Source organism: Sturnus vulgaris, chromosome Z (assembly GCF_052056855.1).
Source record: "Sturnus vulgaris isolate bStuVul1 chromosome Z, bStuVul1.hap1, whole genome shotgun sequence".
Taxonomy (NCBI): domain Eukaryota; kingdom Metazoa; phylum Chordata; class Aves; order Passeriformes; family Sturnidae; genus Sturnus; species Sturnus vulgaris.
In genome coordinates, this window is record NC_142283.1 from 23796891 (window position 1) to 23819230 (window position 22340).

Here is a 22340-nt window from a genome sequence, read left to right on the forward strand (position 1 = left end):
TTCTTTTTCACAGAGCCTTTCCATCCACTTATGCACAAATATATATTCCTGGCTTAAAATAGACAGACATCAAGAAAATCAGACCACTGACATTTCATGAAAACTATTCAAAGAGAAATTGACTCAGGGCATACATGCTCAATTCTAAACTTGCCATCATTTTGGCATAATATCAGTTATGACTTTCCCTTGTGACAGGTTTGCTCCTTCCATGGAATAGGAACAATCACACATACTTTTTCCATGCAACACCAAGGCACATTGTATTCATGTGTTATTTTGTCCAAGTGTTTAACATTTAACTGCCCATATAATTTCACTTTCACGAAGGCAAAGCTTTCCAGGTTGCTAGTACACCAATTCTGAGCAATTTAACCAGATGTTTAAACACATGCTTAATTTAGTCACATTTATCTCTTTAGATACTGTTCTTTTAGCTCTGTCATCAGGATTAGCAAGGGCTATTGAGTATTGACTTGCTATTTTAAAATTATCAGGTGTGTACTTTTACTTGTATAAATAGCCTTTAACAAAGGCTTGCAGAAAACTATAGAAGAAAGCACAAAAATGCCTTTATTGTTTGATTTTTTTCTCTCATTAAAGGAGAAATAGTAGAGTGATTTAAAAAAAATTAAAAAATCAGTATGAGGCATGAAATATTCTGGTTCAGAGTAACTGGTGTGCACAGAATACATCCAGCTAGAGAAGCCCCATAGCCTATTAGCAGGAACATAGATTTTGCATTTACTAAAACCTGTCTGACCTGTGAGAAGAGAGCAAGGAGAAATGGAGAACAAACCAGTGACAGCCATAGCCCGAACTTCATGTGAGTGCTATTGATCTTATTGACTGGGGCCCTGAAGTGCTGCTGTACATATAGTAGGGAGAACAACAGAAAATTACATTAATTCAAATTGTTAAATCAATATTTAACAGTATAGTTAGTGGCAGTTGACCTTCAACACACCTTAAATAAACCAATAGTGAAATAGAACTGCAAGAGTCATAGGCAAAATAGTAACCTGAATTAGTGTGAGATATGTGTTTTAAGGGCCTGTACAAATTTCCATGTAAGTGCAGATATTCTTTGGTTCATTTCTTGTAGCAAGTAAAAGGCTCCTGTCATCATGTTGTGTTACACTTTGTGTTAAACGGTCACTCAGATAACCACTGAGAAAAATCCCAATATTTCACTGCCACATGTCTTTTCTGATATATTTGTGGACCTTGAGAAGAAGAATAAAAACAAAGAGTAACAATATTAAGGCAGGAGTGGGCCACTGGCCATCTTGTTTTAACATACAGGGCATTCCTCTCTTAGATAAGTGAGCTGCATCCTGATCTGAGCCTCAGGGGTTCCTTCTGTGGGATGATTCTGGTGTAAAAAAAAAACAAGAAGCTGTAATAATAATTTTTTGTCAAGCTAGCACTAAAAAAACACAGAGCAGCAAAACAAACAAAAAGCAGATTTAGGTCACTGCACTTGAATCTCTCAATAATAGGTTCCCAGGACATATTTAAGCTGCTGCTGACTTGTCAAATGAGATTCTTAAGGCATCCCCTATGCAACCAGGATACCAGATCATAGTATATGACAGATGATGCCAAGAAATGTGGTGTCCTTAACAGATTATTAGCATTGGGTTAATGATTAATACGTCAAATTCATTAGACACGTGTTAATCCATGCATTTTAAAATCATTAATAAAGAAAATCCTTTTCCCTGCCTAGTAACCTAGATCCCCAAGATCACTGGAGATCTAGGTTCTAATCCCTCCATTTTTAAAGCCATCTTTCACTGCTGGCAAAGTACATCAACTATCTTGACTTATACTCAATTCTGCCTATCTAATAGAATGTTAATAATACTAAAACAGAGATAGTGAGGTTTCTTAAACCAAATATTTCATAGCCATAAACACAATTTAGCCTATTTAAAGGGAGACTGAAACACTTGTTAGGCTTAAAAGCCTTTGTTATTCTGGAGTCTCTAAGTGAGTAAAACCTTGGGAGAATCATTTCTTCCCACAGACTGAAGATCTTTGTAACACTTCATGTAATATTATCCACTACACTCATTTAAGACAATCATCTTCAGCATTTCCTTTTTTTTTTTTTGACTGGTGAGAGGAGGAAATCAGGCTTTCTGGATGACCACCTGCCTTTTTACTGCCTAGTGACTCAGTACCACAAGGTTCCTGTGCAATCTTTTACAAGCAGCCTTCCTCCTTACCATGCTCAGTGCAATGTAAACAAAAGGTAATATACTTTAAAAAAGCATAAAGAGTGATAGTTGCTAAGTTGACTGTTTCTAGTCACAAAAGATGATGAGATTAAATTAGATGGGTTTATGAAAATATCAATCCAACACCCAGTTCCCTGTCACGGGATACTTTCCACGATGAAGACTACAATTCAAAAGATAAGAGAAGAGAAAAAAAGGCAGCAACCCAAAAAAACTTAAGGGGGGAAATTTTTTTTAAAACAGCCTATAATATCCACCCACCAGGAAATATTTAGATTTACCATATATATTTCTTCTAGTTCACATAATTCCAGAATTACAAGTCTTATTGTATGCGGATTTTCTTAACACAGTTAATTTAAGTCACACTACTAGTAATAAATTTTAGAAGTGACTGGTTAACTAAATATTAGATTCATAAAATCTGGCACACAAGTTAATGAGGAATTTTCTTTTGTACTGGCAAAACTGCTAATATTTGAAAGTATCCACTGTGGCCTAATTATTTTTATTCTAAATGCTTCCTAAGCTTTTCTTATTCATTATTTTTATCTGCATGGTTTGGGAAAGTTTTACATTTCCTTTGAAGATTTAAGTGAGAAATTTAGCAAGTAATGGAGGCATCATGTTTTCATAAAGCCTGGGTCCAGGAGACCCTTGATAGATGGAGTAACTGTGAATTAAGGAATAATAAGCTCCTCTGGAGTGAATTTTTAATTACTGCATTCCCTTAATGCAGTTCACTGGTGCCATGAATGTCATCCAGAATATATTTTCTAATAGTGCTTTTCCTTTAATGCACCTTTCTGTTAAAAACAGATGACATTTTGTCATTACTAGAGCTGGGGTGGTGCAAGCATAACCACGGTGATTACACTTGAATTATTATTTACCGTAAAACACATACAAGATTTAGATTTAGTGAATTTATTACTTAGGTGACTTTGTTGAGGTGTTACTTCTCTTTTGATAACTGGATTTTAGACACCAAATATTTCCTTTTATTTCTTCAATTAATAAATTTCACTGCCAAAATAATATCTTCTAGTCAAAGAATATGTTTAAAAAACATAAGGAAAATAGTCTACTCTTTGCCAAAGCAACATTGACCATTTTTCATTCTGTCATTGAAGGCAAATTCCTATTTATAATCGCCAAAAGAATTCAAATCAACTTGATACACTCCCCAAAACGTCCCACACATGACACATTCTTACCTTAATTTAACATAAATTGTACATCTCCTTTACTGCAATACTGATGTCATAGCAAAGAATGAGCTTAAGGCAATATTATTTAAATATCCTTAGTAGCAAGCAATAATTAATATTTCCTGTCAATTTTATGATTCCTCAGTTGCATGCTATGCTCCATATACTCACAAGTGACCTGCATTTGTATTTGCATGTCTATTATTTCCCAACACAAATGTTTTACCCATTCAAATGAAGTTATATAAATGATAGTGACTTCTTTTTAACTAAATGTAATAGTAGAAAAAATAACACGGTAGCTGGAAGTGTAATGTAGTGTTCTTGTCTGACAGCTTTTCTAGGTACAATATAAACCTCAGCTGGTTTGATAAGAGAATTGCATTTGGAATTGTTACTTGGAGGAGAACGAGTTCTTTTCAATTGTCGTTGGAGTGCTGCACCAGGGCTTTGATTTGCATTAAAACCTGGTTATATTTAGTATCTGCTCATGTATCCATGCTAAATCAGCATTGCTTCATCATTCCACAAAGATATCTTTCTGCCTATATTTCTTCTAAGATCTTCCTTAGACTTCTTATTGGAAGACTTCTTATTATTGAACTTCTTATTATACTTCAGTTTAAAAATATACATTAAATCATACCTGTAATACTCACGGGTCTCCAGATGTCTCCTAACATCCCATCTCTCTGTAGAATTTGTTCTTCAACCTGCAAGAAATGTCTGCAATTGATACTCCATTTCTAAAGGACTCTTCACTGGAATTTGTAATGACTTCTGAGGTGCACAGGATCTTGGTTAATGTATGAAAATCTGATCAAAACTATAGAATCATATAATGTTAAGTGGTTGGAATGGACCTTAAAGACCATATAATTTCAACCCTCCTGCCAAGGGCAGGGACAGCTTCCACTAGATCAGATTTCTCAAAGCCTTATCCAACCTGGCTTTGAACACTGCCAGGGATGGAGCATCTGCAACTTCCCTAGGCAACCTGTTCCAGTGCATCACCTCACTCACAGTAACAAATTTCTTCCTCATACCCAGCCTAATTTTTCCTTCTTTCAGTTTATACTCATTACTCCTTGTCCTATCACTACTAACATTGTCCCTAGTTTCCTGTACAATTTCACTGTATTCCTCCCAGGCCACCTGTCCTTGTTTTCACTGCCTGAAAGCTTCTTGGTTTTGCTCCATTTGCTCAGTAATTCCTTATCTGTCCATGGAGACCTCTTAGTACTTTTTCTGGATTGCCTCCTTGTTGACCTTTATAAATCCTGAGGCTGGAAGAAGTGATCCTGGAAATTCAGACAGCATGGCTGGGCCCCTCTGCCCTCCAGGGCTTTATCTCATGGGATTTTACCAAGTAGGTCCTTGAAAAGAACAAAACCTGCTCTCCTGAAGTCCAGGGCAGTGAGCGTGCTCTGTGCCCTCCTCACTGCCCTGGAGATCTCAAATTCCACCATCTTGAGCTCATTGCAGCCAAGTCTGCCTTGGAGCACTACATTCCCCACCAGCTCCTCCCCGTTGGTACACACAAAGTCCAGCATGGCATCTCTCCTTGTTGGCTCTTCAATCATTTGTCTAAGGAATTTGTCATTGACATATCAGAGGAACCTTTGGGATTGCCTGTGCCCTGCCGTGTTGTCCCTCCAACAGACAATCCAGGTGATTGAAAGCTTCCATGAGGACCAGGGCTTGCAAGCATGAAGCTGCTCCTGTCTGCCTGTAGAGCACTTCATCCAAACCATGCCCCTGATAAGATGGTCTGAAGCAGATCCACACCATAATGTCCCCTGTCCCTGCCTTCTTCTTAATCTTGACCCACAAGCTCACAGCTTCTCATCCTTCCCCAGGCAGAGTTCCATGCTCTCCAGCTAGTCATCAACATGGGGGCTACACTTCCTCCTCATGTCCCTAGTGTGTCTTTTCTAAAAAGCCTAAAATCTTCCATTCCAATGCTCTAGTCATAAAACCCTTCCCATCATGTCTCCATGATGCCAGCCCACGAGGCATCTGCACATCTCTAACTCCTCTTGTTTGTCCCCCATTACACGTGTGTTTGTGTAGGGGCATCTGAGCCAGGCCCCAGGCTCTGGTTAAAGCCAGCTCACTAGCTGGAGTGTCTGGAATGCCTTTGCACTTGTCTGGGCATACATTACAGGTGCCAGCATCTCACTGGCAGGATTGGGATGGACAGGTGCCCTCCCCTTACAGGTCTAGTTTAAAGCCCACTTCACTAGTCAGGTGATTGACCTGGTGGATGCAGGGAAGGCTGTGGATGGTGTACCTGGACTTCAGCAAGGCCTTTGGCACTGTCTCCCACAGCACAGTCCTGGAAAATCTGGGAGCCTGTGGCTTAGACAGGAGCACTCTGTGCTGGGCTAGGAGCTGGCTGGATGGCCGGGCCCAGAGAGTGCTGGTGAGCAGTGCTGCATGCAGCTGGTGAGCTGCCATCAGTGGTGTCCCTCAGGGGTCTGTGCTGGGGCCAGTCCTGTTTAATATCATTATTGATGATCTGGATGAAGGGATTGAGTCCTCCATCAGTGAATTTGCAGATGGCACAAGCTGGGAGCATGTCTCAATCTGTTGGAAGGGAGGAGGGCTCTGCAGAAGGACCTGGACAGGTTGGATAGATGGAGAGAGTCCAACAACATGAAATATAACAAGTCCAAGTGCTAACTCCTGCATTAATTAACCTGCAACATTCTGCCCAGGCAGAAAGGGACCTGGGGGTGCTGGTTGACAGCTGGCTGAACATGGCCAGCAGTGTGCCCTGGTGGCCAAGAAGGTCAATGGCCCCTGGCCTGTATCAGGAATGGTGTGGCCAGCAGGAGCAGGGAGCTCATTCTCCCCCTGTACTCAGCACTGGTGAGGTCACACCCTGAGTGCTGTGTCCAGTTCTGGGGCCCCAGTTTAGAAAGGACCTTCAGACACTTGAGTGTGTCCAGAGGAGGCAACAAGGCTGGTGAGGGGCTTGGATCACAAATCCTGTGAGGAATGGCTGAGGGAGCTGGGGTTGTTTAGCCTGGAGAAAAGGAGAGTCAGAGGTGACCTTATCACTCTCTATAATTCCCTGAAAGGTGGCTGTAGTCAGGCGGGGTCAGCCTCTTCTCCCAGCAACAACTGACAGAATGAGAGGACACAATCTTAAACTGTGTCAAGGGAAGTTTAGGTTAGATGTTAGAAAAAAAATTTTCACCGAAAGAGTGATTGTGCACTGGAATTGTCTGCCCAGGGAGATGTTGGAGTCACCATCCCTGGACATACTTAAAAAAGACTGGACATGGCACTCAGTGCCATGGTTTAGTTCATAAGGAGGCATAAGGTCATAGGTTGGACTAGATTAGATGATCCTAAAGGTCTTTTCCAAACTAGTTCATTCTGTGATTCTGTGATTCTTTAACCATCAAAGCACGTTGGCTACTGCAATCTTGGCAGCATCAGCCTACATACTTGGGTTGCCTTTGTCTTTATATTCTGGGCACCTGAGATCCTGCAGTCAAGTATCATTGAATGAAAACAGGATCCCAAATCACTAAGTTCCTGAGCAGGCTAAGTCGAGCCAAAAGGCAAATATCAGAAAGGTCTTTATTAAAAGAAAAAAAAAAATTGAAACAGGTATTTCCAGGGGAAAAAAAAATAAAATAAAGTTTTATTTCTACCAAACACTTTTTCCAGAAACTCATTATACTTACTGAGCACGTCAGACACATTCACTTTGAGCTCACATGGTATGGATGCCATGTTGAGTATAAGTGCAACTGTTTCCAGGATCCATGTTTTGTCTAAATTACTAACACATACAACCGCCTTAGTGTACATTTGGGGTGGTAAAATACACACACATATATGCAGAGCAAATATTACCCTTTCTTCATATGCAAACAAAGTGCCAGCCAGCAGGGAAGTAAACGTGGATTTGTTTTATTAGACAGAAGAAGAAATTGTCCAGCTCTGATGAAAATACAGATTTTAGATTTTAATTATTATTCTAATGGAGTCACTTTCATTTGCAGTTACACATTTCATTTTGCAATTTAATAAATCATCACAGTGGGAGATAAATCAGCAGACATTCATGCTTCAGCCTGAAATTTCTAGTGTCATTTGCATAAAAGACAACATCTCAGAGAAAACTCACTCCTGGTTACATTTTCATAGTGGAAATAACTGCAAAAGCTAAAGAGATACAGGAGGGCCAAAATTATTTAAAACAAAAGTCACACTGTCAATATTTAAATATTGAAACTTCATTATAATAATGTGAACTTATATAACTAAGGAGAATGCCTTCTTACTGAAACTCACGATCTTAAATGGTTCCTGTAATATATATCAACATAGCACTCTTTTTTCTTAAAAAAATCCCACACTCATTGAAGTCATCATTTTACTAACACTAATGCTATGCATCCATAAGAAAGTAACAGAAAAATTACAAGTTTAACTAACCAGAGTTATAATCATGCATAATAATTTGGCTACATGAATGAGCCACATTTTGTCAATGACCTAGAGAAAAGACATGTTTTTGTACATCTCCACTCTTATAAAAAGAATTACTTACATTTCTATTTTTTTGCTTCAAGATTAGAAAATACAGAATCACAGAGGAGAAAATAACCTTGATAGCAATGATACTCCTTTCAACTTTTAACTCCAGGCTAGAAATCAATTAGTTGATGATATAATGTAACATACTATAAAATGTTTATTGAACTCCAGACTAAAAGATGTTGACACTGTTTGAATTTACATTTCTTCCTGATCTTTATGTACTTCCTCGTCTTTATTTTAATTATACATTAGAGAGCTTTTAAGTAAACAGGTTTTAAAACACAAATACATGCACATAAATTCTCAGGAAAGTGCATACTCTTACTGGAACAGTCCTCTCAGTTCATGAATTTAATACAGGAATGTATTAAATGTATCAGCTTCTTTCTACATAAGACTTGTTTTTCTACCTAAAAATAGTTCCCAAGAGCATCATTAAGCTCTATTGTTTCTTTGCTAGTCATGCAAGTGAACCAGAACTATTTCCAATTTGGAGAAAGTTTGTGACATCTGAGGCCTCTAGCTTGACGCACAGAAACAATTCTAAGAATAATTTTAGTGCCTGTGATAGGAAAGGAAAAAAATCCAGTACTGCAATTTTGTGGTAGCATAAGTTCCAGGTGTTAAAATAAAGAGTTTTGAAATAGGAAGCATTAAGTTAAGATTTTACAGGAAAAAAAGAAAAAAATAGAGAAAAGTAATAAGGTCTCAATGGTTACAATACCTTTGATGGTTTTTCATTTGCGTTTGAAGGCTGAGCAAGATTTCACAAATCAGACATGATCCTTCATATTTTTAAAACTAGGAGAGTATCAAGATGAGAAGCAAGAGGAAGACACAGGTGGGTTGCAGAGTCTTTTCACCAAGAAAGCAAATTTAAAGGTCCTATGGATTGAACAGTTTTAAATACTGCAGATTAAAACAATGTGAATATTCCATTGAAGAGGGGGAAGTGAAAGCATATTAAAAGATATTCATAAGTACAAGATCTGCCTCAGACATGGGAGAAATACATCGACTATTAGAGTACCAAGAACACTTTCTATTCCAAAGCAAGCTGAAAGCTATTTTCTATAGTATGAAACATATACACAGAAGATATGCATTAATCATAGAGAAAAAGCAAAAATGAAGTAGAAGCTATGTAAAAAGAAATGCGTAAATGCAAAACTAGAGAGATGAACAAAATTAATGTCTTGATCTGCTGTGAAGAACATGAAAAATGCCCTGCCTTCTGGGCCACATGGCAGCTGTGTTAGTGTGCTAAAGCTTGCAGTAAAGGAAAAGAATCACACACTCTGAAAGAAAAACAGCACCTGAGAGGAAAGTTTCTGCACTTTATGACTGTAATGCAATGCAAAATAGCACAAAGAAATGGTTTCTAGAATTCAAACTAGTATCAGACACAAAGATGAGGCATCAGTAGGCAAACAGTCAGCTGAATGCCAAGCAGTCAATGGGGCACAAGTAAAAAAGAGCTGTGGAAGAGGAGAGAGAACATAAAATTTTTCAGTCTTACAGAGGCAGAATTAGGATAATTCAAATCCTATGCCAAATTCTGATGAGGAAAAAATGCTAAAATTTTAGGCAGGACAAGGACATAAACCATACAATACATGAACAGACATTCAGGCAAAGTCACCAGCACTGAGCACATTCTGCCAGGGCCCACAGTATCCACGGGATCTCTGCAAAGGTGGTACAGATTGTCATGACAGATTTACAGGACCAGAGAATCCTGCCCATAAGCACACTAAACCAGATAAAAACACTAAGCAATACAGCATCCAGATCACTGATTCCTTTTGTGATATGAGAGTAATGGAAAGACCAAACAGAAAAAGAAAGAATTATGGGTATTTTCTGTTAAGTCATTTGTGCCAAAGAAATATTCAAACAAAGGACAATGAGAGTCGTGGACAGATTAGTCAGTGTTTGGAGCGTTAAGAACACACATATTTAAGACAGATTCTAGTCACAAAAGAGTGCTCCAAAGAAATCTTCTGGTAATGGTCTGAAAATATAATGGTTTCACTTCCCAAGGTTTGCACAGTAAACAGTGCCAGAGATGAACACTATTTTTTTTTACTCAAAACAATCATCTTGGATCTAAAACCATTCTACAGCAGACCAAGAGGATCTACACCACCTGGGAAAACGGAAAAAGAGATAAAGTAAAGGAACTGAATTAGTTCCATTGCTTCAGAGAGAACAAAAACAAAGCAAAACAAAAATAAAGTAGATTAAACACAAACTAATATGCTGTCACTATTTGCATCTGATATTCTAAGATCAGCTACTGATTGTTCTGAACTATCCAAGATCATCAAGTGTGAAAACTGTCACTGTACATTAAAGCATTGAAGTCCTTGAGATACAGAATCCTTTGTGAAATTATTTTTAAGCTGATTAGAGGTAGAAAACCAGCTCTGGCTGGATTTGACTTTCAAGTCAAACCTACTACACACATTTGCCAAACATGACCAAAGATATTCAGCATACAGTTGTGACACTTTCTAGGAAGCACAGAATAAGCAGCAAAAGCCAAATGTTTCTCAGAAATTGAGAGCATTCCCAGTTTCAGGGAGAGGGAAAGGGACTACTTCATTGACTGACAGACTTGTCAAGGCTCTGCACACCAGAATAGCACAGAAAATTAGTAAAACAGAAAAACGGATCTGTTTCTTAGCAATTAAACACATAATCCTATGTTTTAACCTGCAACCTATTCAGTCAAAATCTGAAGTCAGTAGGGATCTACCCAGCACGCTATAATAAAATACTGCTGATCTGATTTCAATGTGATTTGAAAGAGTGTGGACACCTGGAGAATTCAGAAACTGATTCATGTTCACTCAGTCTTGGGGCAGGAGCAGGGCAACACCAAGTGATGTGGTCCCAGCCTTTGACACAAACAAATTGTATTAACGATATGCCACTGCCTTAGAGGCAAAGCCTTAACCGAGATGAACATGTATATTCCCTGTATTGTTTGTGCCGTGAGTGTAACAGCCCCTGCCCGAGAGCAAGGCTGATCATGACCACCTTTATCACCACCACAGCAAAAGCACTCCAGACACCACAGCAGAGGCTTCATTCAGATTTTGAGGATGACAATAACCTGCAGATGTTCTGCATAAACCCAAGACAAGTGTTTGCAACACTTTAGAAACTGGGTGTTTTTGGCAACAGATGTCTGTTTGCTAGCAGCATGTTTACACCCCATAGCCAGGAATTCAGTCATGTCAATCTAGCACAGCCAGCCAAAAGCCAAAGCTTTGGAGTCAGCAGCTAGAATTTTAACCTTTTAAAAGCTTCATGAAGCAAATAAATGCATCAAGCCAGACTTGAAAAAAATAAGTGACACATGAAAATTCTATAAAAATGATGGCCATGACTTGTGAAACACCAAATTAATTTTAGAGATTTTACTGGTAAAATTTTCATTTTACAAGTTTAAATTAATTAAGGCTTGGGTTCTTTAAGAAATGCTTAGTTTCATTGTAAAAATGTTTTCCTCACATAGAGTCTGAACTTCAGTTTAAAACCATTACCCCTTGTCTTATTGCTACAGACCCTATTAAAATGTCCATCCCCATCATTATTTTAAGTCCCCTTTACAGAAAAGCCAGGTGGATGCCTTTGGCCAAAAAAAACACTTGCTTCTTTCAAGAAATCATTTAATTCATGTTTTCAAGGTTTTCCCTAAAAACTGACAACTAAAAATACTTTTAGGATGACAGGTAAAAGTTACATGTAACCATGAGTCCAGGAACATAACCTGTCAGTCAAAGCAGCATTATGAAACTGCCATATTTGAGATGTGAGAAGGATATGCAGACGTGTTACATTATTTGATTGTAATCTGCATCCATGACACAATACTGGCATCACAAGGAGGATTTAATCTGCCTGAGGGTTGTTCAGTTTTTCTTGTCTGCTTGACATGCGTGCGCCATGTAGTAAACCTATTCATTTTTCATTGTTACATCATTACATTTTCAATTTCTTATGTATTCAAGCTGATTTTCTAAAATGAATTTTTATAAATGTTTATTTGCACTTCTGTTGTTACTCTCTGAGCAGATACGAGGGAAAATATTTTCTAGCATATACAGCTCTAGATAATCTTGATATTTTTCTTAAATCAACAAAAAAACACCCCACACTCTCTGTCAGCTTACTTCTTTCCTTAGGAAAGGCACATAAAAAAAACCAAGGCCTTGAATTACACAAGAAAACACAGAATCAATATAATCAAATGTTACTGGATGGAAAATATTAAAGAAACTATAAAATATTTCCAGAGATCGATCCTAGAATACAGAAAGTTTTGACAGTTCTGGTGCAGAGCCTAGGCATACAGAATACAGCACTGGTGTCTAAACAATTGATTTGAGTTTAATAAGAAATGAGACTAATTTGCTCCACACTCAATTAGTAAAAGATTAAAAAAAAAAGAAAAAAAGAAAAAAAGAATCCACAGTTCCATGTAATTTATTCCTCACTTTCATTTCCAAGATTTCTAGTGTGCTCGTGTACCTAGTAATAAAAATTTAAAGTGGATAAGATGGTAATTAGGTTTTGTATGGATTTTCTTTATCTAACAGTATTAGGAAGCTACACTGCCAGCACATAGAATACTACAGATTGTGTCCCAGGTGCACAGTGGGAGGAAAGTGATCACTGTATGCCTGATTCAAACAAAAGATCCTTCTCATAATTTTCTAGAACATAATAAACTGCAGTACAGCATGGCAGACTTTAGTCTGGCAGAGGAAGCAACAAATGAATCCAGGTTTTTTTGTGTTAATAATTATTGGTTTCCAGCAACAGATTCCCTTAAATACCTCACTGCCAGTAATAATAAACTGTGTATTTAGTCCTTGTTTATGTTTATGGCAGAATTTTACTTTTAAAGCAGTGTAAAAGAAAACATATGCCTCATCACATTAGTCTGTCTTGCTGTTTAACATCATCTGTAATGATCTTTTGAGAATCTGACTGAAAGCCTGGAGCTTCTGTACATGATGTCCCTTGGAAAACATCACAGAATTCCTGCCGTGTAAAATTAGGCCTAATCTTAATTATCTTGCTGTCTGTTTCCTGAGCTTAATTAACTTCTATGAGTGCTTTTCTACAGTGCAATCAGTACTAAACCCATTTCATCTTATTCAGCATTTCATAATTTCTTTTCCCTCTGTTCTAGGACAACAAAAAGCTCCTCACAGTCCTAATTGTTATGGCAAAAGCTAAGGTATGAAATCTGAAAGAAAGCTGTAGCAAAAAATTTAAGAACATTCAGCCATGCATACAAATAGAAGGGCAGAAATCTGCAAATGTTTAGAGATAATCCATTCTATCCTCTAAATGAACTGACTTTAAATATTTAATTATCTTGTTAAGTAAATCCAGATTATAATATTCAAATCCTAGTCATTACAGGTCATGAGGATGTTTTACGTGAAGAAAAAATTGTCTACAGTCCACACAGCTCAAATAATTTTAGAATAATATAGCAGATAATTTGCATGGCCAAGCCTTCTCCCTTAGTGCTTATTCAAATTTTCATATGATCTTTTATCGCAAGAGAGGACACCACAAAGAAGACTGAGCATGTATTGCAACATATTACTTTCCTACTGCTTGAATTTCACTTTGTTTCTCTCAGATTATAAAAACCATCTCTATTCTTTGGGGAAAGAAGACACAAAGGCCGTTTATTCCATTTTTTTGCCCATTCATGAGACAAAAGAGCAAATTTATTTAAACTGGGTCTCTAAAAATAGATTTATCTTAGTTAAAAGAATACTTTCTTCCAAGATCAGATAATGCCCATTAGCCCTTACAGTGCATTTACTGCATATTACTCTCTTCACTTCTACCATGCCAGCAAGAAGCAGGGTGGCTTTATCTCTAGGTATGACCAGATGAGGTACTCTGTGAACGACTGGCTGATATGCAGGTGTTCAGGTAAGCTGCTTTTAATAATACCAAACGCAGAACAGACAAGTGAAAAACTAGTAAGTGAACACCAGGCACCTTCTATTTAAAGATCTAAGAGCTACCAGATTTTGCAGAATATTTTTTGACTTCTCAGGATTTAATCCTGTTGACTTTCAGCATCAAAGACAGATTCAGATAATTAAAATAACCAACACCAGAGAAAAAATAATCAGCATCCATCCAGAAAACAGGGAAAATCTAAACTATGTGATCCATTTCCACTTTTCCCATCGCAGGCACAAACAACAACTAAAAAGCTTAGCAATAATTTCACCAAAGTGAGCAAGAAAGCTTGATTATCATAAATAACTAACACAAAGTCAGGTTGGTCATCTCCTCTGTTACCCTGGACACCAACAAAGTACCCTTTATACCAAAAACAAATGCACTGCATCAAGAATGAAGAGGGCCAACGTTCACTTAATGAATTTGTTTCCATGTGTATTTCAGTCTTTTTCATTAATCAAAACTCCCTGCTTGTGAGCTGAAATGTCACACCAGGCTACTTTTAGCATCTATGGACCAGAGGCTTACAAGCACTGCTGTCCCAGGTTGTCCATGTTTTTTAGTGGCAGCTCTCAGAAGAAAGATGCAATAAGGATATCTGGATGTACTGAACATCTCGTACTCTCTCCTTCAGCAGCAGGGAGAGAAATTAAGCACAAATATCATAACTCCATGCTGTCACACAGGATGTACAATGTAGATCATCAGTACAGCACACAAGTGTGCAATTGCACAGCTGCCACATCTCACCTACTCCTTAAACTTCACACTAATACTTTCCTACACAGTAGCAGGTGATCTATCTTTCTCAGTAAGAAAGTAGTAAACTGAGTTACAGACTAGAATGCTTGCAAAAGCAGGTGAAAAAAGAATCTCAATACAACCCATTATAATAAACAACAAAATAAAGGAAAAAACACCTAGACCTCTAGTAGAATAGGTTTTACTTATATTTTCCACATTAGCTTCCTCTAACACCAATACTTAAACAATGGGTAACCTCAGTCTATATCATCACTAATTTCCCCATTTTACTCTCCCTCCTCCAAAACACCATAGAAGATGTAAAGAAGGGTAAGGGCTACTTAACAGAACCAAAGGGCTTTCTCAGCTGGGCAAACTCAGCCTAAGAAGCTTGAAAGCCAGGCTCCCAGGACTGGCACCAACGCACCCAATTCTGACACCTGGGCAGTATATGCAAAAGAAAGGCCCACCAGGAAAGGAAGCAAGCAATCACTGTCCCCCTCTTGTGAGGCACCCTCAGACACGAAGCTAAAATTGGCTTTGGACAACCTGTTATGCCTGTGTCACTAGTCCACGACAAATGGCCAGTTTTGACATGTGGCCTATAAATCTGAGAAGGTTGGCCATTTTACTTTTCAAGATTCAAGCACAGTCTAAACAGAAACAGTTTCATGTGATTGCTTTGGAAATGGAAGTGCCTTTTTCTTCAAGGCAAATCCCTCTTAGGAACCAGAGCCCAGAGCAACTTACTGGTCACCAGTTCTAAAAGGTTCTGCTAAGCCAGGGCTGCTCACACTGCTATGACCCCTATCATGTCCATACAGATAGAAACACCAAAACTTTAAACTTGAGGGCAGCAAAAAGGATTTATTTCTATTTAAGTGACAAGCTGGAGGTGAAAGGTTCACCATATGAAGCTCAAAAGAAAAAGCAACAATCTTCTCATTAAGTGGTTTATGATTTGACTCAGTTTCACCAGCTTGTGGACTTGTAAATTGTTTTTGGCTCACAGAACAATGGTGTTCATTTCCACTAAACTGGACAGCATTTTCATTAAAAGATCAAACAAAACATTTCTCATTTCCTAGCCTTCTAGCAGTAGTGTAATGGTGTAAGAAACCGCTGCCTAGGCAAAAGGTCCATAAATCTATCACCTTACTGTATCTATTGTCTTTTGAAGTGAGCAACTTGGCCTGTAATTCAATTCTCATTGACAGATACAGACACACATCCACATGCAAACATTCTCAATATCTATTTTAAAAATATGAGGAAGAGAAATATGTATATCCCTAGCTATTTTGAAATGAAGAGTCTGAACAACCAGAAAAACCCAATTCACGTATTCATATCCTCATTCAATTACAGAGAGCAATAGGCATATAAATTAAGTGGAAGAAAGAATCATAGATGTTCAACAGGTTGCTTTTGCTCAAAGACAAAAAGTGGCTGCATGCTAGAAGTGAGAATGTGGGTTTCACACCCATGCATGCTCATGTACAAAGCAGTATGTAATTTTCTGCTATTTCTCTGTACGAAGCAGGTGATTAAGAGTGAACAGATTGAGAGACAACTGTCATGTAGGCTAAGTGTTAAAAGAAAGCAAGCTCATGTTATCCCAACTGCACCACCATAACACTTTGAACTACTACTTGCTTGCTAAAATGAAGCAAAATGAACAACTAGAGAAACAAACAAGAACTGAAATAAACTCTCATAGGTAACCCTTGCTAACAGCAACTCAGAGATCTTTTAACCAAAAAAAAAGTTTCTAGTAAGTTAGAAAAAATCTGCTCATGTCTCAAAATTTAGTGAGTTTCCAGGCAAGCTCCATGATTACTAGAAAATATATTAGTCTTATTTGATCTAGACAAATGGGAAAAAGAATAATCCCTACATCTGCTGAAGCCACTAACAGCTTATTGATAGGTTCAACTGAGCCACTTCCATGTTTTCCCTGCTTTGTTTAATATATATCTTGGCAGTCAGCAGACAAAACACAATATTACAGAAGGTAGGGGAAAAGCCAATACATTAATAAAGAAAAACAAACATCAGCACTTCGGCCAACCTTTCTCTGTGCTTTTGCTTTTTCCTCAGTGCATGTCCTGACATTTATCTGGTTATATCTCTACAAAACCTATAGCAGAAATTAATATGAATTAAACATATTACCATAGGTACACATTTTGCTGCTCTAGCAATTCACAGATTTCTGCCTGTATTTTATGGGGATGTGCAATTATGGTTTCCAGAAGCCACAGAAGCACTCCTTGACACAAACATGAACATAATGCATAATACACATAATACTCCAACGTCCATTCCTTGATTCTTCCCTTCCCACCTTGCTTCTATTGCAGCACAAGTGAATAACATTACAGATTTCAATATGTTTTTGCTTACAGCATTTTCATGTAAAGATATTCCTAAGGTTTCACAATAAATTAAAATATTTCCAGAATAGAGAAGTTATTAGAAGTGTTTGTTTCTACTAAACAAGCATTCTCTCAGAATTCTGACAGCTGTGGTTTGGCTTTTTTTAATGGCTTTCCATCCAGATCCTGTGTAAAAAGGGCAAAGTGGCTGATACAAATCAAAGGCAGGAACATCTTTTACTGTAGTCAAGATAAACATATATATTTTTATATACATATATTTATATCTGTATATATCCTGATACTATTAAAAGACAGTGCTGTCTTTAATTTATATCAATTGGTTTGCCATACAGTAGATAGCAAGATCAGAGGGGTTTCTGTGACTCATCTTTTAGCATTTTTCTTCCAGCCTTGTATCTTTTCTGTGAATTTCATAGCCATAAGATCAAGTTTACTACATCTTGGTGTGGCAGAGCACTGGGCTTTCCAAACTCTGCAAATTATACTCTTGCATTTGATACCAGTAGCTGAATTCAAAATCACGAAGTGAAAAGTTGAATATTCCATTATTTCTTTTTCATTGTTTGTGTGGAATGTGTAAGAAACACAAATACCTATTTTTCTGCCCATCTTACCTGCACAGCAATAACAAGATAGACATCCTTTTACAAAAACAAGGCAATAAATCAGTCATATATTTCCCCTTGTCCACTCCAATATTCTTTTGTACTCTGTTACAAACAGATCTGACACTGGGCTCTTAAAGAAGGAAAGGACAATTCTATTCATATTATGTGGAGAATAAACACAGTGGTATGGAACACTACTATATGGATTATGATTTGATGTCTGCTGGATCTGAAATCTGGGATAATATATCTTTTTTTCAGAAAAAACACCAATAAAAAGTGTAGCTTTTTAACATCATAAATGTGCATACTTGCTTTACATCCAAATTATGGAACAGGCCAAGTAACTGAAAAGTAACCTAAATAATACAAGCAGAAAACAAGAAAAGTGACACAGAACAAATTTGGCTGGCAAGGTCAAATTCATAGTGAGCACTACAAGTGTCATCCAGGCATAAATATGATGATAATGTGCAATGTCCACGTTTAACAATAGAACAGAACAGGGTTCTTCCCAGACAAAGAGGGGGACATTTAAATACAAATATGAGACAGAAACTCTGTTTGGAAGTGACAGAGAATAAAAGTGGAAAGCGACTTAGATGAGGATAAAAATAAAAGTAACATTTCTGGTTCTTGGAAAGGAAAGCATGGGAAAAAAATCAATAACCTTCAGGTAAGCAGACTTCTATAACCTTACAGCCATGGCTGCTGAGGTCTAGTGGGATGGATGTCTAGATAAGAGAAGGAAATGAGGAGAGATGGTGACCTTTAAAGGGCATGGGTGCAAGTTATCACAGTTCAATAGAAAGATAAGTAAGGCTTGGGAAACAGTGACTTGGTTATTTCAGTTTTTCAGTGATTTCAAAAAGAGTACCCAGGATAGCAATGAGCTTATATTATTCTTTATTACCACTAGTAATTTTAAAAAAATGAGAAGAAAATATAGAAAGGCCAGTCTTTGAAGAGTTAAGGAGAAATTACACTTATTTGGAAAGTAATTCAATACAAAGACAAGCACCAGAAGAGCTGGCTTCATACACAGTGAAGAGGAAGCACCGCTTTGCATTTCTCAATTTCTGACATATTCAATACCAGTTTGCCTCCTTCCTCACTTGGGATGCAATCAGTGTTTAACATGACCAATCCAAGTGACAGAAAGGTAAAAAACCCAGCAGGACAAAGAGCATGTTGGATGTTTTGAAGCTGGCAGTGCTGCTGAAGTACCCTATTGCATAGATGAGGCCAGTACCTCTGTGAATGGTGGAGCCAACCTAACAGCACACTCAAGCTGAAAGCAAGGGAGAGGAACCTGCCTCCTTGCCAGCAATGGGCAGTTTATTGGTCCACCTTACAGTCCTAAAACAAGTGTTTGTAAAAGGCCAAAGGAAGCAATTCAACAACAAGTCAGCAGTTATGCTTCAGATTTCATAAAAGACCCAGACAAGCTCTGAAAACTGAAAAGAGGTTAGAAAAACCACTTGATGACAACTTTTAAACAGGGGAAATTAAAGGGTAAAATTTAGCAATCTGAGCCCTATGAGCTTACCTCTGATTTCTAGAATAAAAGAACAAGAAAGCTCTAGCACCACAGAAGTGCAAATAGCACCAAATTATTTGCGCTTCTCTTCCTTTCAGGGCAGAGATCCTCCTGAAAGGGGAGTAAAGTAAGTGCTAATACCTTGACTTTAAGCTTTGATTACAAAGCCATTCCAGATTATTTTCTTGTAAGAATTAAGAAAGCAAGAAAAAGTTGCATGTAAGAAAAGCTAAAGAGCTGAAGTATCAGAAGGTTAGTGACAAGCTGAATCAGGGTATGAAGTGAGGTTTTACAAGAGTCTATCCCAAGCCCAAAACTATTCAGGATTTCTTTACCAACCTGGATGAAAGAAACAATACCAATACAGGTAATATCAATAAGGATCAGAGTCAGAATTCCAAATCATAGTTAACTGAATTCTTACTGACTGCAACATAACAGCAAATGCAAAGCTCAGCATTTAGAGGTAATCCATTCACAGACACAGGAAAACACATTACTCCATGCATAGTTGCACTGCAGAAAGAGATCTAGGAGTTAACCAGAGTATTCTGTGATCCAAGAGGAAATGCCTAATTGGAATAGGTTTTGTCAGCCATGTGAACTTTTTCACTCATTTAAGTGACTGGGTTGCCCTCAGCTAGAGTCCTGCCTAATTCTGGGCACTCATTCAGGAAAGATGTGAACCAGCTGGAAGAGGCAATAAGAATAAGCAAAGGAATAATCAGTATAATAATGGAATTCTCAATCTAGAAGTATGAAGAAGAAAGTGGCCGAAAAGCTCCAAATGTACATCAGAAAAAAAGGATGCCATTGTCAACAGAAAATAGTGATCCTAGAGGTTTAAAGCTCTAGTTACATGTCAACAAAAATGTCTTAACATTCAAGATTTTAGAAGTGTAAAACAGTGCAACTGACAGCAGACTGGGCACTTCTCTATGGCAGACAGGTTTTGATCCTCTAATTAAATCTAAAATAGAATAATCAAGTGAAAAGAGCTGGAATTGGGAATAGAGATGAGTAGCTGTCTAATAGAAAGTGTCACATAAATTATTTTAATTACATTTTGTTTTGTTGGCATGGCAAGGTTTTGGTAGCAGGACTGTACAGGGTTGGTTTCTGTGAGAGGCTGCTAGGAGCTCCACACCTGTCCAACAAAACTGGTTCCAGCTTGCTATAAGACAACTGCACCACTGGCGAAGTCCAACTGCTGGAATGGTAGCATCACTGCAATATAGCAGTGAAAAAGGATAAAAACTGCTCCTCAATAGCAGCTGGGAGAGGTGATTGAGAATATGTGAGAGAAACAACCTTGTAGCTACCAAGGTCAGTGCAGGAGTGTGGGGAGATGCTCCAGATGACAGAGCAGAGATTCCACAAGACTATGGTGAGCCAGGCTGTGTCCCTGCAGCCCATGGAAGCTCATGCTGGAGTAGAGATCCACCTGCAGCCCATGGAGAAGCCCACGTCAGAACAGTTAGATGTCTAAAGAGGCTGCGACCCCATGGGAAACTTTCACTAGAGCAGGGTCTGGACAGCACTTGTGGTGCCATGGGGAGAGGAGCCCAGGCGGGAGCAGGTTTGCTGGCAGGACTTGTGACCCAGTGGAGCAGTCTGTTCCTGAAGGACTTCACCATGTGGAAAGGGACCCTCACTGGAGCAATTCATGAAGAAGTGCAGCCTGAGGGAAGGACCCACACTGGAAAAGTTCACGGAGGTTCACAGGTCCTCCTGTGGAAGAGACCCCACAACAGAGGAGGGGAAAAGTGCAAGGAGTCCTCTCCCTGCAGAGGAAGGAGCAGCAGAGCCACATGTGGTGAACTGCATTCTCCATTTCCTGTACCTCTGCACCATTGGAGGGGAAAAGGTAGAGAGAATTGAAATTAAAATCAAGCACAGGAAGAAGGGAGTATTGTGGGGGAGGTGTTTTGCAATTTAGTTTTTATTTCTCATTACTCTACTGACTTGCTTGGCAAGAATGTATATTAATTTCCTCAAGTTAAGTTGCTTTTACCTGTGACGGTAATTGCTGAGTGATATCTTCTTGTTCTTATCTGAACCCACGAGCCTTTGATTGCTTTTTCTCTGCCTTGTTCAGCTGAGAAGGGGAGTGATAGAGCTGCTTAGTGGGAATCTGGTATCCAGTCAGAGTCAAAAGCACAAAAGTAAAAACTGCAGGGAGCCTTCCTTTCCTTCCTGATTCTCAGTGACTTCTCCATCCAAACTGTGCTTTGCTAACCTTTAAATCTCAGTAGATTGCCAATTTATGGCACATACTCTTTGCAAATTGGATATTACCTCCATTTTCTGGAACTGAATCGTGAAAAGGATGAAGGACATAATGCAGTTCCATGTTAGTATTTGCCACTGGAAGACAGGATTAAAGAAACAGAAGACACCCGATCAGTGTTCAGTGTCTCACTTAAAGCTACACATTACTTGAAGCACAACAATACTTTCTCATGCCAAGCCATTATCTTTGCTAGAATACTGCCCATGGTTGTATTTCTCACTTAGGCAGACTATTCAAATGTGATACCAGAAATGCAGCAGTAGATGGCATAATTACACTGTGAGCTGGGGGAAATTTCAGGTTCCCTCTTGTGTTTGTCTAAGTCAAGCAGCCCAAATATTAAAAAAATAGAAAATGCTCTATACTCAAAACATTTTTTCTCCAACAAGGAATTCTGAAGATGGATGATCAAATGTAAGAGCAGAAACAACACAGAGGAATCTGGAACTGTGTTTTCTTGGAAGACAGTTGAGCTCTAGGCACAAATTCCTGTAATAGTGGTCAGAATCAAGCTGGAATTCAGTGTTTTTACTCCTTTCTTTAAACTGAAGGCAAAAAAGGTTTCAGAAAATAAGTCCATTGAGTTCTTATGTAATTATGTAGATAATGTGATTAAAATTACTCACTCTTGCTTTAAGACTATTTTCTTCTATATAGATTTTTAGGGAAGGTTGGTGGGATGTTACAGCTTTGGTGTTTTTTAAGGAATCATAAATCCATT

General features: G+C 38.2%; 1 protein-coding gene across 1 annotated transcript in view; it reads right to left on the minus strand.

The window, feature by feature from the left end:
- MMP24OS (MMP24 opposite strand) overlaps nt 1–22340 on the minus strand; it is a 79517-nt gene that overhangs the window by 43335 nt on the left and 13842 nt on the right. The window contains exon 3 of the mRNA XM_088156999.1: nt 4104–4170. Within this exon, the coding sequence (XP_088013125.1) occupies nt 4104–4170 (67 nt within the window). The remainder of the gene's footprint in view (nt 1–4103; nt 4171–22340) is intronic.